Source organism: Perissodus microlepis, chromosome 23 (genome assembly GCF_051167445.1).
Source record: "Perissodus microlepis isolate ML-2025 ecotype Zambia chromosome 23, ASM5116744v1, whole genome shotgun sequence".
Classification (NCBI taxonomy): Eukaryota; Metazoa; Chordata; class Actinopteri; order Cichliformes; family Cichlidae; genus Perissodus; species Perissodus microlepis.
This window is the reverse complement of record NC_140482.1, coordinates 12357875-12376059: the sequence shown is the minus strand read 5'-3', so window position 1 is coordinate 12376059 and position 18185 is coordinate 12357875. Positions and strand designations below refer to the sequence as shown.

General features: G+C 40.9%; 1 protein-coding gene across 1 annotated transcript in view; it reads right to left on the bottom strand.

Annotated features, from left to right (window-relative positions):
- The window catches only part of LOC146360990 (cholecystokinin receptor-like), a 64706-nt gene extending 48323 nt beyond the window's left edge, over positions 1-16383 (bottom strand). Inside the window, exon 1 of the mRNA XM_084921346.1 lies at positions 15800-16383. Coding sequence (XP_084777472.1) covers positions 15800-15920 — 121 coding nt within the window. The 5' untranslated portion in view covers positions 15921-16383. The remainder of the gene's footprint in view (positions 1-15799) is intronic.
- Positions 16384-18185: the final 1802 nt, after the last annotated feature.

Here is an 18185-nt window from a genome sequence, read left to right as displayed (position 1 = left end):
TGTCTGTGTCTATATGTCAGGTTGGGTCTTAGACTCAACCTCTCTGGGTACATCTCAGGCCCTCTAAAGTACGGAGGCCTATCTCCCCTCACCACACTCCCTGCCGGTGGCTGATGCCCTTAGACGTTGGTGTGTTGGTGGTCCTTGTCATCTGGGGCTGGGCGCTCATGCATGTACCGGCTCACTCCTGGTGGCCGATTGGCGGGGCCGGGCGCCTGTGGCCCGGCTGGGCTCCTTCCGGGGGGTGGGATGCCCTCAGGCCTCTGGCCTCTGGGCCTGAAGCTCGGTCCTCTCTGGCACAGCTGGCTGCCGGCGGAGCCCGCGGGCACGCCACTGCAACCCCCTCTGGCCTCTGCTCCGTAGCTGCGGGGTGACCTCTCGTTTGGGGCTCTACTCAGCTCTTCCCAGGAGGGTGGCACGGTTCCCCCCCCTTTGGTGGTCCTCCTCGGGTCCTTGTACTCTGGGGCCTCTGGATATCTGGGGCCTGGATCTCCTCCATACCTGCTTCATACCCTGGTGGACGGGGCTATGGCTCCCCACACTCCCTAGCAGATCGTTACATGGAGAAACCTTTGGAATACAAGCATGCTGATCCACACAGGTATGCACACAGGTGTACACACGGGTGTTCACAGACGCGGACTACACCTTTCTTGGCTGCTGCCTCAAAGCACATTGTGCGCTGTCTATCTTGCGTGCTGCACAATATCGTTTATTATTTAGTATCTACTGTTATCTACTGCTAGCTAGTTTATTGTGATGGTGCTGTTTTTATTATGTTGCTCTTTGTTGTTTGCTTTCTCTTCTGTTTTTTTTCTCCATACAGGTGATCCAGGCGTTTTGTTTGTTTGTTTGTTTGTTTTTTCCTTTCTTCCCCCCCTTCTCACCGTCTCTTCTCCCCTTTGGTTTTCTTTCTCTCCCTCTCTTTCTTTCATTCTTTCTCCATGTTTAGCCGCATGTTCTCCTTAAATTGCTGGCTGTCTGAGTGGTGTCCCAGAAACGATGTAGGCTTCATAGATAATTGGCAAACCTTCTGGAGGAAACCTGGTCTTGTTAGGAGAGACGGCATCCATCCCACTTTGGATGGAGCAGCTCTCATTTCTAGAAATATGGACAAATTTATTAAACCCCCCAAAATATGACTATCCAGAGTTGGGACCAGGAAGCAGAGTTGCAGTCTTACACGCCTCTCTGCAGCTTCTCTCCTCCTGCTACCCCCCCAAAAACCCATCTCCATAGAGACTGTGTCAGCTTCCAAAAAGACAAAAAACAAACTAAAAACCAGCAACAAACAACTTAAACATAAACAATCAAAAAGAAAGAACAATACAGTATCCACATCTGAACCAAAGAGTAAAACAGTGAAATGTGGATTATTAAATATTAGGTCTCTCTCCTCCAAGTCTCTGTTAGTACATGACTTAATAATTGATCAACAAATTGATTTACTCTGCCTTACAGAAACCTGGTTGCAGCAGGATGATTATGTTAGTTTAAATGAATCAACACCCCCGAGTCATTCTAACTACCAGAAACCTCGAAGCACAGGCCGAGGGGGCGGTGTGGCAGCAATTTTTCACACCAGCCTATTAATTAATGAAAGACCAAGACAGACTTTTAATTCATTTGAAAGCCTGATGCTTAACATTGTCCACCCCAGCTGTGAAACTCAGAAACCAGTCTTACTTGTTATCATCTATCGTCCACCTGGGCCTTACACAGAGTTTCTATCTGATTTCTCAGACTTTATATCTAATCTAGTTCTGAGCTCAAATAAAATAATTATTGTGGGTGATTTTAACATCCATGTAGATGCTAAAAATGACAGCCTCAACATGGCATTTAGTCTGTTATCAGACTCAATTGGCTTCTCTCAAAATGTAAAAGAACCCACCCACCACTTTAATCACACTCTAGATCTTGTTTTAACATATGGCATAGAAACTGAACATTTAACAGTGTTTCCTGAAAACCCTCTCCTGTCTGATCATTTCCTGATAACATTTACATTTACAATAATTGATTACACAGCGGTGGAGAGGAGACTTTATCAAAGTAGATGTCTTTCTGAAAGCGCTGTAACTAAGTTTAAGAATATAATCCACCCACTGTCATCATCTTCAATGCCCTGTACCAACACAGAGCAGAGCAGCTATCTGAACGCTACCCCAACAGAGGTTGATTATCTTGTTAATAATTTCACCTCCTCACTACGTACGACTCTGGATACTGTAGCTCCAGTGAAAACTAAGGTCTCTAATCAGAAGTACCTGACTCCGTGGTATAATTCTCAAACACGTACCCTAAAGCAGATGACTCGTAATCTGGAGAGGAAATGGCGTGTCACAAATTTAGAGGATCATCATTTAGCCTGGAGAAATAGTTTGCTGCTTTATAAGAAAGCCCTCCGCAAAGCCAGAACATCTTACTATTCATCACTGATTGAAGAAAATAAGAACAACCCCAGGTTTCTCTTCAGCACTGTAGCCAGGCTGACAAAGAGTCAGAGCTCTGTTGAGCCAACCATCCCTTTAACGTTAACTAGTAATGACTTCATGAACTTCTTCACAAATAAAATTTTTATCATTAGAGAAAAAATTACCAGTAATCATCCCACAGATGTAATATTATCTACAGCTACTCTTAGTACCATTGATGTTAAGTTAGACTCTTTTTCTCCAATTGATCTTTCTGAGTTAACTTCAATAATTACTTCCTCCAAACCATCAACGTGTCTTTTAGACCCCATTCCTACAAAACTGCTCAAAGAAGTCCTGCCATTGATTAATTCTTCGATCTTAAATATGATCAACCTATCTCTAATAATCGGCTATGTACCACAGGCCTTCAAGCTGGCTGTGGTTAAACCTTTACTCAAAAAGCCATCTCTAGACCCAGCAGTCTTAGCTAATTATAGGCCAATCTCCAACCTTCCTTTCATATCAAAAATCCTTGAAAGAGTAGTTGTCAAACAGCTAACAGATCATCTGCAGAGGAATGGTTTATTTGAAGAGTTTCAGTCAGGTTTCAGAGCTCATCACAGCACAGAAACAGCTTTAGTGAAGGTTACAAATGATCTTCTTATGGCCTCTGACAGTGGACTCATCTCTGTGCTTGTCCTGCTAGACCTCAGTGCAGCGTTCGATACTGTCGACCATAATATCCTATTAGAGCGATTAGAACATGCTGTAGGTATTACAGGTACTGCACTGCAGTGGTTTGTATCATATCTATCTAATAGACTCCAATTTGTGCATGTAAATGGAGAGTCCTCTTCACCCACTGAGGTTAATTATGGAGTTCCACAGGGTTCAGTGCTAGGACCAATTCTGTTTACATTATACATGCTTCCCTTAGGCAGCATCATTAGAAGACATAGCATACATTTTCACTGCTATGCAGATGACACCCAGCTCTATCTGTCCATGAAGCCAGATAACACACACCAATTAGTTAAACTGCAGGAATGTCTTAAAGACATAAAGACCTGGATGGCCGCTAACTTTCTGCTTCTTAATTCAGATAAAACTGAGGTTATTGTACTCGGCCCTGAAAATCTTAGAAATATGGTATCTAACCAGATTCATACTCTGGATGGCATTACCTTGGCCTCCAGTAACGCTGTGAGGAACCTTGGAGTCATTTTTGACCAGGACATGTCCTTCAACGCACATATTAAACAAATATGTAAGACTGCTTTCTTCCATTTGCGCAACATCTCTAAAATTAGAAATATCCTGTCTCAGAGTGACGCTGAAAAACTAGTTCATGCATTTATTACTTCCAGGCTGGACTACTGTAATTCATTATTATCAGGATGTCCAAAAAACTCACTGAAAAGCCTTCAGCTAATCCAAAATGCTGCAGCAAGAGTACTGACAGGGACTAGAAGGAGAGAGCATATTTCTCCTGTTTTGGCTTCCCTTCATTGGCTTCCTGTTAAATCCAGAATTGAATTCAAAATCCTGCTCCTCACATACAAGGTCTTAAATAATCAGGCCCCATCTTATCTTAATGACCTTGTAGTACCATATCACCCTATTAGAGCACTTCGCTCTCGCTCTGCAGGCCTACTTGTTGTTCCTAGAGTATTTAAAAGTAGAATGGGAGGCAGAGCCTTCAGTTTTCAGGCCCCTCTTCTGTGGAACCAGCTTCCAGTTTGGATTCGGGAGACAGAAACTATCTCTACTTTTAAGATTAGGCTTAAAACTTTCCTTTTTGCTAAAGCATATAGTTAGGGCTGGACCAGGTGACCCTGAATCCTCCCTTAGTTATGCTGCAATAGACGTAGGCTGCCGGGGGATTCCCATGATGCATTGAGTTTTTCCTTTCCAGTCACCTTTCTCACTCACTATGTATTAATAGACCTCTCTGCATTGAATCATATCTGTTATTAACCTCTGTCTCTCTTCCACAGCATGTCTTTTATCCTGTCTTCCTTCTCTCACCCCAACCGGTCGCAGCAGATGGCCGCCCCTCCCTGAGCCTGGTTCTGCCGGAGGTTTCTTCCTGTTAAAAGGGAGTTTTTCCTTCCCACTGTCGCCAAAGTGCTTGCTCATAGGGGGTCATATGATTGTTGGGTTTTTCTCTGTATCTATGAAGCGCCTTGAGGCGACTTTTGTTGTGATTTGGCGCTATATAAATAAAATTGAATTGAATTGAATTGAATCCTATCCCCCAGTCACGTCTGTCCCATTTGTAGCAACCGAAAATAAAATAAATACATAATTATAATAAAGGTCAATCAAATGGACCAATATGGCAAGGCCATGATGATCCACTTGGTAAAATAAATCCGCTTGGCATCTTTCTTGGCCTTAAGACAACAATTCTGATGGCTAAAGATCCAAACGGGACACAAAAAAAAAAAAAAAAAAAAAAAAAGTGTTGTCATTTATTGGCTGTGGATTGTGCAGTGAGAGGAGAATTTTTTTTCTCCTTACACTTGAGTGATGGGGCTGGGTCTCATCACGATACATGAATAAATCGCCACAAAGTTCATGAATAATGGATGTTAATAATCTGCAGGTCTGCGGTTTTGAACTATCCTTTTAATCACAACCTCACCGTAAGGCTGCAATTCATGTAGAAAGTCCCAGTGAGATGATGAAATAGTCCAAATTGTTGGAAATTGCTGTCATCTCTATCGAAATATGATGTTTCTTCTAATTACAAAGGGGTAGAAAACCCTTTGGAAGTGAACCTGAGAACCACAGACATGAATAAGGAACTTGCGGCAATCAGCAACAACAGGATTTGCAACAATTTGCAACACTCAAAAAAAGCATCAGATTTTGTTATTTCAGCTGATTACTTGATTACTTGATTTTGATGAGTGGATTTTCACAAATCAATAAAAAATAATAATTTTCCATCAACCAAGAGGACATCTTCAAACGACTTGTGTTACACACTAGTCCAATTCCTCACCCAGTCACTTTGCATTAGGGCTAAACAGCAAACATCCAGTAAATGGACCCTGAGTTAAGATTGTCTTTTCTTTTCCAAAGCCTGTTTCATGGTCACGAATGAGCTTTTAGTAATGGTTTGCCAGATCTGCTTGATGAATGACTTACCGCATTCACTGAGCATTAAATTAGTTAATTAACGTCTACTGCTCATCAATTACTGGACTAATCTTTCCTGCACTAACATAAGCTCCTCTACTTACTGGGTGCAACCCGTAGTTCCTAGTTCCCATTTTTCTGTTTAGCCACGTATATGAAAAACCAGCAGCCCTCATGTAAAGGTCTTCAATAAGTGGGTCTCTGTTATGTTTGTATCATTCACTAAAATAGCACAATTCACATCCTGCCATGTTCACGTAGCTTTATTGAGGAGTGCTCGCACTGCATGCAAACAACACTCCATCTCTGCTTGTGATTGCAATGCTCTGAAAACCTGAAGGCATCATGGGAAGCACACCAACAACATCCGTTTTGATGCACTATAAATAAATCAATATGGAGCGCACAGCTACACATATAATAGAATATCTATAGCAACTGAAAAAAAAGTAAGTTTACCTCCAGTAACATTCATCTCGTGTCCTGTTTTCTGACAAATACCCACAAAATGCAAAAGAGACTCTATGACCACACCTGTAGAATTACACAATTACACAATTAGTTTTTATATTTTGGTTTAATTTCTGTGTTATAAACATGTAACATCACAGTTACCTTCAATACCTATCATAGCTAGAACAACAGAATGACGGACAGAACGTGTTTCTACCAGTTTTCTCAAATTTTCAGAGCATTTCAGTGCATTTTGTGGAAGAACTACCTTATTGAACTCCAGTGCATATTCCATGGGAACAGTCACTGACTGCACTAATTAATTAAGTCATTAAGTAATGTGTCATTAGGTTGTAGGGAAAAATAAAAGCTAGCAAGAAAACCCAAGGGTTCAAAATTAGTTTTGGTGAGCAGACACTAATAAAAACCCAATAATACTTCTTTAACATTCCTACGAAGGATCTGATCACAGTGTATCTGGTATCTGACTGAGGACATACATGCACAGGTTGCCAGTTGACGTCTTGGCCCCTCTCTCTTCTCTCCTCACTGCCATCAACTTTTTCTTTCTGTAGCTTTTGCAGTTTTGTTTGTTAATTATGAGTTGAGTTGGGAGACTCTGCCAGTCCTGTTTTCAGTTTTGGTTCTATTAGTTTAGCTCACTAATATTGATTCAGGGAAAAGCCAGAATCCGATGGCCTTTTGTGTGGTTTGTTAATTGTCTTCTTCCTCTTTTCTTTGTTGTAGCGAGGGCTCTCATCTCATTATTTCGCTGTGTTCTTTATAAGTAACTGTACTTTCATTATACAAAGTTTGTTGAACTGCAGCAGCATGGTGGCGTCTCAAATGTTGGGTTCCCTTTGAGCCAACATTATGAAATCATAAGGGTGCGCTCTGTGCTCACCGTAACATTAGAGAAACTGAAGAGGATTCTTGGCCCTGTCATTTTGCATTTAGTTCCTTTACATTCATGCGGTACAAACAAAATCTGCTCGACCTATCCGATTTGATCATTTTGGCAGGAAGTCAGATACAACCAAATCAGTCCATGTAACCTTAGCCTCGAATGAAGAGCCTTTCTGCATTCTTTGCTGTTATTTCCCATTTATAGTGTTCCTACACTAAAGACTGCATGAAAAACAAACTGACTGAATTCATGTAAGAAAAGGCTGTTTTGAAATTGATCCATGTTGGTCTGATAGGCTTTCCAGGCACAAGACCCTATTGGTTATCACATATAAACTTCCTTTTCCTTATAACCAAAAATGCCCGTGTTTTGGCGTCATTTCACTGTTAACTAGTAAACACTCCACACTGTGAATAAACTACTACAAGCACACTTGGCGTTTATGCTTTAGAGTGCTTCCTTCTAATGCCTCGTTTATTGTGTCCACGCAGCCAGTAGGTCAGCATCTTACATCACTGACTTCCTGTCTCTTTAATCTGCCACCTTGAAATTGCAAAGGTTGCTTCAAAGGGTTGACAGCCTGTCTCGTATCCAAAAAGATTCACTAAAGAGATAGGGATCAGGGCAGGGTGTCACACTCCACGCTTCTCTTTACCGACAGAAGAAAATCACTGAATCCCCAGGACTGATTTCACCCAATGACAAGTATGTAATTCTCTTTTCGACTTGTCTGAAATGATAAAAATGGATCCCTGCATTTTGGTGCACATTATCTGGTGGATGGGTTTTAGCTTTACACAAGCCTGACTGATTTCATATTTAACCTCTGCACTACACATTACCACACTGCGATGCTTAGCTTTAAAAAAGTGGTAGCAGATGAATCCTTTCACAGTAATTTAGCTCAATGTGCAGAAATCAGTCGACGTGTTGCATTTTACCACTGTAATGAGGTGAGTTACTGTAGCTGTCAGCACAATTCAACTCAATTAGTCTTTCCACTATGGCTCCCCATGAGAGAGGAATATTGATCGTACATTACTTAGATTTTTTTTCAGAAGTTGGAAGGAGCTTGTTTGTACTGCAAGAACAAACTCAGCATGTATTCAATTACTCACAATCCTCTCTGTCTCTGATATTTTCATTTGCTTCTGATGCCACTGATTCCTTTTTTCATCACTAACATGTTTTATTGCCATTAATTGAATGTTTTTGCTTAGAATCATCCAAGCAAACCAACCCACAGATGAAATATTCATTACAGCAGAATATGTAAAGTGTGAGAAAAACTTAATGGAAACAGCACATCCATAGTAGCAGTATGTGTGTATTTAAAGAAAAGCCGCTAACAGGCAGACAAATGTTGAGTACTACACAGCAGCCAATGATGAATTAACTCTTTATTAAATTACTTTTTTTTTTTTAAATGAGACTTTGGAGGTTTGACATTTTCAGCTAATGTTCAGTGGCTAGTAGCTTATTAGAAAGGTGCATCTCTAAGTCACTGTGGTACTGGATGGGTTGCTTGTTCTGGCTAGTGAAACGCAGCCAAACTCCTTGTTAGTTTGCTCATCTAACTGCTTAAAAAATGAGAATATGTTTATTTCGTTATACTTTACATTTGAGACCTACTTGCTTCATATAGCTTTCTTTGATTGATTAACATTTCTTGAGTTAAAACCCAAATTCTAAGTGTTTCCATATAAGCTAGTTTTTTTTTTTTGTCTCTTCTTGTAAATAGGCTCTTAAAAACAGATTTGTGTGGTGCTATATGAATACGTGTTTCTTTGTGCTCTGGGTGAATCTAAAGCCCTGTCCACAGAACCGCTCATCAGGCATCACTGATGAGCGGCACATGGCTGGTCGCTACGCAACATCCCAGGATCCTGTTGGCTAGTCAACAGTCTAATGTATTTACCAACCATATATCAATGAATGGTATGTTTCATTCTCTTCAGTGACTTGTATGCATGTCAATTAATTGCATAAAACCTCATATAAGTTTTAAGGCACAGCAAATCATTTTTTGACGCTATTTAATAGAAAAAAATTGTTGTACTCATACATTGTTTACTGTGTAACTACAAATTAATGTATTCTCATAATCTTCTTTTATGTATGTGGCTAGAGACCGACCACATATGTAGTACGTCTTATAAGTTACTTTTAGTTTAAATTTAAAGATTACAAATAGCTTTTTAAAACTATATATGACTATTTACATAGTACAAGTTACTTATAAACTTGGACTTATTCCATTACAAATACATATGAGCAGGCTGTTCATGGAAGCCACTATGTTGGACCGTGGCCAAGCTGGGCGTTGCCTTCTGCCTAATCACATTTTATGTAAGTGGTTAGAGTCGGCCACATATGTAGTACACCTTAGGAGATTATTTTAATTCAAAGATTTGAATTTCACAAGTAGCTCTTGCAAGCTAAATATGACCATTTAACATTCCTGCATTTATTTTAATTGTCTCTTTGTGGTTATGTCTTTCCCTTCCTTTTGCAATTGCTTATTGTCTGCAGATTAGACATGCAACCCTCCCGTTGTTAAGTGTTAGGCTGAGTGCCCTGAAAATCACACATTCCCTCTGATAAACAGCTTGATAACATTCTTACATTGTATGAGAATTTAAGTGTCTGTGTAAAAAAATATTACATCCACTTCAAAGAAAATGTTACTAATGCCAGCTAACAATGCTCAACAGCAGCTAACAGAGCTAAAAACAAACAAACAAACAGCTGCAACCCCAGTATCACTGTCATCAGTCAGAAGTGAGCACATTGACTCATATCGGACTCCTTTCACAAAAATGTACAGCTTTCTCTATAGTAAATAGATGTGGCACTCGGGATACGGACGCTGCAGTCATATTGACAGCTGAGGTAAACAGCAGACTTACAGCCTGAACTCACTACAGATGAACAGTGACCAGAGATGTTTGTCCTTCAGCAGCCACCATAGCTGGGATTATGAACTTGAATTGGGAGGGGTACAAAACCAGAATTAAATTAACTGCAATTTGTAATCTACTGACATCTAATAGTGAGATTTTACCCAACGTTTAACTCAGGATCTGCTCAGGATCATCCCTTATAGATATGTTGCCTGTCATCACTAAAAGTGATTGAAATTTACTGGCATTCCAAGGTTTGTGTTTGCTACAGGACTGCTAGTCTCTTTCTGTTTGAAGACCCAATAAGAAAACTTGCTGATCACTATGGAGTAAAATTCCTGTCAATGAAGTGTTAGCCAGTAGGGGTAAAAGTAGGGGAATTCCCTGTTTGACCCCCAATTTACTGAAACTAATTCAGTGGTGTTCTCATTTGCTTCTGTGTTCTCTAATTGGAGCCAGCAACTCATAGCTATTACAAGAGCTTCCCCTTTAGGGATTTCTGTGTTGAATTAAACATTCAGTCAAGGCGTTTGCCACTGAAATTCTATAAATCACGCTGTAAACTGAGCCAGCAGCGAGGCACCAGGAGACACGATGCAGCCCAACTACTAATTGGAACCTAAAGTTCACCAAGTAAGAATCAATCAAATATTAAAGCTCATATTTTAGATTCAATAAACTTCTTTTTTCATGTGCCACAGCTGTAAACGGTCTTTCTTTTGTCTCTAAGACCACTCTGGTGAATCGCATGACAAAGGATTAACTGAGAATGACATTAACCACCCATTATATGCACTGAGCCTAACCGATATTGGGTAACCTTATATGACTGTGGCTTGGGCTTCATTCCATTCTTCCGCTATCGTGAGTTAATAAAGCCAGAGTGCAGACAGAGAACATTACAGATCAATACAGCTATTCCAAGGATTTGAAACCGTGCTCCTGTTTGATGTGATCTTCATTAGTGCTGGTGTCACTATACACCCTGTAGATCTGTGATATACAGATGCAGACAAAATTATTAGCCCCCCTTGAAAATGTCATATTTTTTTAAGCATTTCCCAAATTCTTTTAAATAGAGCAGGGAATTTTTCCAAACAGCCTAGTTTTATTTTGGATCCTTACATTATTATATTTTGTGCAAAAAAACAAAATTGTTTCACAAAAACCAAAAAACTCATGATTAGCCCCCTTGATGCAAACAGTATATCATTTACTGGATAACAGTCTGCAGACAATTGTTGTTGTTTTCAACAAGTCTCACACATGTCTGCTGAATAATCCCAGTCCAGTCTTCTAGGGTGAGTCTCTCAGACTCCTCCAGACTTGATGGTCTTCCTGCATGGACCTTAGTTTCCAGTTCATCCCAAAGATTTTCAAAGGGATTAAAGCCAGAGCATTTTGCAGGCCAGTCAATAACATTCACTTTGGTCTTTTGGAGGTAGTTCTCCAGAAGGAATGTATGTTTTGGGTTGTTGTCATGTTGGAAGACAAAGCGATGACTCAGAATCGGTTTTGCTACAGACTACTGGAGGTTTTCTTTAAAAAAAATCACTTATCCTTCTTTTCTCATGATTCCTTCCACCTTGACAAGATTCCTAGTTCCAGAAACACTGAAGCATCCTCACAGCATAGTGCTCACACCGCCGTGTTTCACTGCAGGGACAGTTCTTCACATTGCATGCCCCTTCTTTCTCCAAACATAAGCAGCATTTCTACGGCCAAAGAGCTCTAGTTTCATCTTATGTGACCAAAGGACACACTTTCAGTATACATAATTTTACTCCAGGTTGTTCTTAGTGGTTTGAAGGTGTCTCTTCTGCAGAAGTGGAGATTGTCTTGATCTGTAGCCTTGCAATCCAATCCTGTGCAGGATTCTAGTGATTGCCTTCTTTGGCTAAGTCACTCACTAGTGTCTTGGCAGTTTTTCTGGGGTCTTTATACCCATCTCTCACTAGTTTCTTTTTGCCAGGCTTGTTCTAAACTTTGTGACCCTCTTTGAATTTCTTCATACTTCTCACTCCAGGTCTTGACACTCAGAAATGCTGTGATAACTTTGTATATCTGTCTCCAGCTTTCTTCTCAAGTCAAAACTGATTTCTTTTGTTTCTGGCATTATGCTTTCTCAAGTGACAACTCAAATCCTTGCTGAGTTTTTATACTATGTGTAAATGAGAAGAAAAACCTCTGTTTTAACTTGATTTTACAAGCTTTGGGCGTTGAGTTAAAGCACATCATTGCACAGCGGTGATTTTTGTTATGGCTCAATAAAAGGGGGCTAATGATTCTTGCTTTTTCTAAAATAATGCTGTTCTTGTGTGCAAACAGAAAATTCTAATGGAAGCTAGTATGTTTAAAAATGCTATATTAAAAATCCCTCACTCTGCAGAAAAAAGCACTTGAGAAATTTTTTGACAGAAGCTTTAAATTTCATATGTGGCCTGATAACTTCTCATCTGTATGTGCTGTTTTAATGGAGCAACCTGATGAGAGGGCAAAGGCAGGAACTGTTTACTAAGAGACCAGGATTTTATCAAGATGCAGCTTCTCATTATCAGGATGATTCAAATCTTTATACTCACAGTGCATGCATGCAATTTGTTTCACCTCAACAGGTTGCTTCAAAATGTTCCAATTATTAGCTCTGATTACTGTGATCGCGTTATGACAGACAACACCACTATGTAAACACCCCAAGGGGACAAGATTCTAATTTCTTCCACAAGATACAACATTGTAGAAATGGGTACAATGTTAGAAACTCCCAGCTCTTTTACTGTGTATACTGTGCACAGCTGACTCTGCAGCAGCACGTCTCTTGTCTCGCTCTCCGGTTTTTCCACTTTTGCTCAGTGCCCAAGGCGACTTGTTGGATTCCTTCTAAAAACAAGTGTTCATTTAATGCTCATGAGATCCACTTCAAGATAACTCATCGCAAGACAGGGTGAGCTCAGCAGAGTGCCACTTTGAATCATCTGGAGAGCGGAGAGTGTCTAAGCATAGCCAAGGTGCAGCTACAGATATTCCACATAAGCAGCACCGTGTCTGAACTGAACTGCTCTCAGGAGTCCAGGAGGATTATTTTGAAATGATGCATGTCAGATGTTGTTTTAGTTCTGTGCAGTCGGTGTTTTACAGCTGCTCTATCTGTTAAGCAACTCTTCAGACAAGCGGTAAAAACATGTCAGTCATCTGCAGAATGTAAATTTAAAAGAAAACCATACAAAGAAATCAAAATCAGAAAGAAAAAGGTGCAAGTGAATGAAAGCAATGTATTCTTCCCACTGACCTCAGTGTGGACATCCTGAATTTCTTTCTTTTTCTTTAAAATCAGGTATAGCATAAGTCCTTCACATCCTGCCGGTTACTTAAATAGGGTAGGCTGGTTAAGATATATTAACCTACCCACAGTTTCTGTTCAACTGTCGCTTTGCAACCCATCTCAACCTGAGGGCCTCCTTCTTTGCTGCCTTTGACACAATCACTGTCACATCTCTTGTCACTAACGCCTGCTCTGTTCTGTGTCCCAGCTTTTCTGCTGCACTCGCTGACTTATGCACATCCACATGCATGTCTAATCCAGGACAGAAACACATAAATGACTGCAGATAACAACAGAAGTCTTCTTTTGAGCTGCCCTGACTGAAATCTGTTGGTTCTTCTGTAGTTAAAAAAGAACAAAACATTAAATACACCTTCTAAGTGCGTTTCAAGATGTTTAGTTTAATAATGAGATCCCTGCAAAGCTTACGCCATATAATTTCTAAAAATACATTCATCGTATATTCATGTTCAGACCTGCCTGAGTGAGTGTGGAATCTACTGTACGCCAGTTTTTTAGAACAGCAGCATGCTCCCATTCCTTTCACGTTGTACAGTAGTTTGTGTCACGTCTCTCTTTTTGCTCATGCTTTAAACTTCCATTCCAGCCCAGAGAGGTAAACCTCACGACTTGAAGACTTCTATAGTAACTAAGAGAAAAGGAAATGCTTAACAATGCAGGCTGCAGTTGTGATATAAAGCTGAATACAGCACCCTGTAATTGTTAGAAATACAGCTATAAACCACCCGTCCATCACTTCTGACTGTTCATTAGACAAAAGAATTTATTTAAAGATCCCATTCTGGGCTACAGAAAGCTGTGACTGGGATCTGTCACTATACAATGATGTCTTATAGGAGAAACAAGTGGGAGAGGAAATGATCTGCTCATTATTCTGTAGTGAAAACATAGATTTCAGGAGTTCAGGAGGGATGCAAGGAACCGATAACATAACCGTCAGCACAGTGACTGCAGATTTCTGTGTTTTCTTTTACATAAATAACATTAACAACAAAGTAAACAAAAGATAAATGAAGCATTCAAATGAGTCAAAACTCTCCATAAAGTTTCCAGGGTGAGCATCCCTCTGGTCCTCGCTTAATGCCCAACCTCCAAATGTACAAACAAAACCTCCACCCATGGCTGAAGACAGTTACTAATTAATATGAATCTACAGCTACACTGTATAAACTAATGTGGCTTTATTTGAAATGTTCTCCCATTTTTGAGTTGATGAAACTGATTGTTGCTAAATAACTGAAGCTACTTTGTAGAGTAAATGAAACCCACTTCAGTGTGTGACTTCAGAGAATATATTTGCACTGTGTTCATCTACTGTAATAACTTTTTTAATGAATTTCACCTAAACTACTTTTGATGTGGAATTTAACCTTAAATTTAACACTTTATGTTGAAAGCTATCATCAAGGTCCATTTATAATATTAAATTGATTTCTTTGTTTTTCCCCAACATCAAAACAAACCATTTCTGTTCCTTTTGCATCAGGAATTCAAGTGACGGGGTGGGGCTTTAATTTACTGCCCCAGCTTTGGATATCTGAGAGTAACAATACACATTCATATCCATCACTGTCTTATGGCCTGAGGAGACCCTGAAGGATGAAGATGAATAAAAAGAAGTAGTGGACGTGGGCAATGTGACCACAATTCTCACAGTGTTAGATTGCTCTCTGGGTAGATCACCCCACTGATGTTGATGCCTGCCTCACATATAAGGTCAATAAAAGTAATGCAGCACACAAGCAGGAATGGCTGTGAATTATTTAGAGAGGAAAGATTTGAAATTTTCTCGATACTGCAGCAGAGGCGGGGGGTGGGAAAAAAATTAAAAAGAGCCTCTCAACCTCATTTTCCAAATCAGCCTGTGTGCTCAACTGGTGTCCTGATAGACTTATTGTGAGAGCCTTATCTTCTCTGGTGTTGGGCTTAATCTCCTGCCCACTTTGAGAGCGAGAAGAACAAACACTCGGAATTAGAGCTGCTTTTCACTCTGCACAAGGCTGCCGCTGCTGCTGCTGCTGCTGCTCATTCTGATTGGGGCATTATTGATGCAGAGAGAAGCAGCAGTAAATTGGGAAGCTGGGTGATTAGTTACATACAATGAGGATGAGGAGAGCTGATTTTAAAAAGAAGAAGAAGAAGAAGAAGAAGAAGAAGAAGAAAGAAAACAACTCCTGATTGCAAATGGTTTTCTTTTAAAAATACAGATCTGACACAGTGTGGGGGGGAAATGATCTGTATGTAAAACATCATTTGGTGTTCTACATATCTGAGTAAGGAAAGGAAATTACATGAGGTCTACTGATTGCATTTTTGTAACCAAGGAATTAGTCATTAGTCTGTTTGTAACTTGGAGGGAATCAACACTGTTAACAAGAAATGAAAGCTGTTTTTTTTTAATCACTGACATTTAGTTTGTATGAAAAGATGAATATTGAGGAAGAACAAGGTTGGCAATTTAAGCCAAATCAGACTAATAATAATAATAATAATAATAACATTAAACACAATAGGGTTTAACACCTTATCTGTTTATACCGGGTCTGGGACCAGGTGCTGGTGCCATCTGTAGCAGTTTAACACCTCAGCCTGGATGATTCAGATGTGGAAAACTGTGTGCTCTTACCTCTGGCTCTGGCCGGTCTGCTGAAGACGGAGCGGTTCGTGTTGCTCACGTTGTAGTCGCTAACTTCCACGCTGAGGTTCCCCCACTCCGTCACAGTCCCGTTCCCCGGCCGCAGAGCCATCCTCTCTTCGCTTCTGGTTTCACACCTGCGCTGAGTGACTGAGCCGATCAGCCCGCCACCTTTTCCTTCATAACAGCCGGAGAAGGGGCGTTTAGGAAACTTGGAGGCGGCCCAGAGTTCTGTTTGCTTTCCTTTACTTCTTCTTCTTCTCTTTTTAAAATCTCGAGCACGATGGAATAAATGGAGACCAGGCGGAGTGTGACAGGGTTAACTGATGGGGAGCCGTGAGGGAAGCCCCGGGAAGCGCGCAGCGGACTGAAGCCCGACTGTGGAGGAATGAGGCTGCGCTGCTAAGGCAACTGAGGAGCTCTCACACTCTCTTCCTCTCTCTCTCTCTGTTCACACCACCGTCACTGCAACAGTTTAGCGAAATCTCTACACAAACTGGCTGCTGCTCATCCGTAGGTGGACTGACTTCAAGCTCGATCAGCTCCAGAGCTTCCTTTTCTAAGTGACACCGCAGCAGTGGTGGAGACACCGTTTATATGGGGGGTGTCCATGCAGGGCTACGTGCTTGGGGTGACGTTGGATCTCCATCCATTTTAACAAGATTTATTAAGAATTTGTGATAAATCCACCTGACCAAACCAATCATTTTCTTTATCACTCACTAGTTCTGTGCCATACTTATTCACTTGGTATTGATCTGATGCCAAGTAAATATGAGTATCTATTGCCAATACAGATATCGATATTTTCAGCTATATAGGCAGATTATGTAGCGGAGAGTAGTATGTCATGATTTGTGAGATGAATCATCAATAATTTGAAAAGGTTCAGACATTTTTCACAGTGTGTGTTTGAAGGGTTTTTTTTCTTTTCCAAAAAAATAATTTGTTGAACACAGATCAGTGGGCTGCATGCTGAGGACAGAAACAAAGTAATCAGATACCAATACTGATTACTGATATTTGGATCGATCCGCCCACATCTGTCTCTCACATTTGTCATTTGATTTGGCCAAAAAGCAAAAGGACTCATGTAGAGGAGGCACTGCTACGCTTGCATCCAGTGCTATATTTTCAATTCTGGACTCTATAGATTCACTTTGCATGATTCACAGCCCATTTTTCTTAGATGTGGGCCTTGGTGCAGCAATGTCAGCTCATCCTCTGTCTGAAACCAGCTGTTTTAGCACCTTCTCTTTAAGCAAGTTTTTTTTTTCCTGATCTACTGTCCCTCATAGGTAGAAGGTTTAAACATCAGGTGTGAACCAGCATGGCAGCGTTTAGCTCAGCTGCATCACTTGTACATACACTTGTCTCACTCTTTCAAACTATGGCCTTGTTTGATATGAGCTCCCATAAGTACATCTGTATAATAAAAAATGGGGAAACACCATGCGTCTGCTTAATTATTATAATTTAAAAAGAGTGTTTTCATTGTTAAAATGTTTGTGGAGGAGACTGAGAGCGGTGTACCCTAGAAGAGGCCCAGGCGTCGTCCACATCCCTGGGGCTGGGGCTGTGGTCAAAGCACGGGCAGACCAACTGGCAGGCCTCCACCATCATTCCCATTCCCAAAAGGTCTGAAATAGACAGTCTCAATGACTACAGACCTATATCCCTCACGTCTGTAGTCATGAGGTGTTTACCTTCTGCTTACCTTCCTCTCGGAGTAAATCGGTCCACGCAGGATTCCATCACCATCACCTATCACATAGCACTGAGCCATCTGGAGAACTGGAAGAGCTACATGATGCACTTCATGCACTACAATTCAGAGTTCAACACCATAATCCCAGACATCCTCACCACCAAACTGGACCACCCTCAGGTCCCCTCTGCCACATTCTCCTGGATCAAAGATTTCCTGACCAACCGGGGTCAATCAGTACTGCCACGAGCAGTAGAAGTAAAGGACACCTTTTCTTAAATGAACTGGTTGTAAAGCCGAGGTGCCAAAGATAGCTCAGTAGGTAGAGTGGTGGCCCCATGATCGGAAGGTCAGGGGTTCAAATCCACTGAACGGCTGAACCCTGAGGTGCCCCTGAGCAAGGTACTGTCCCTACACACTGCTCCCCGGGCGCCCACTGAGTGAATGGGTTAAATGTAGAGAGGAATTTCCCCACGGGGACCAATAAAGTATACATTACATGTTGCACATCCTGTGTTCGCGATGAGAACATATTACTGTAAATGTTACTGTCTTGGTTACATATTAGCTGTTATAAATGATTGTTTAAAGCGAAAGAGTGTCTCGGTATTTTCTCGTAGCCTGTGGAACAACTTTAAATGTTCCATTTAGCTGTTTGGCTAACCTGCA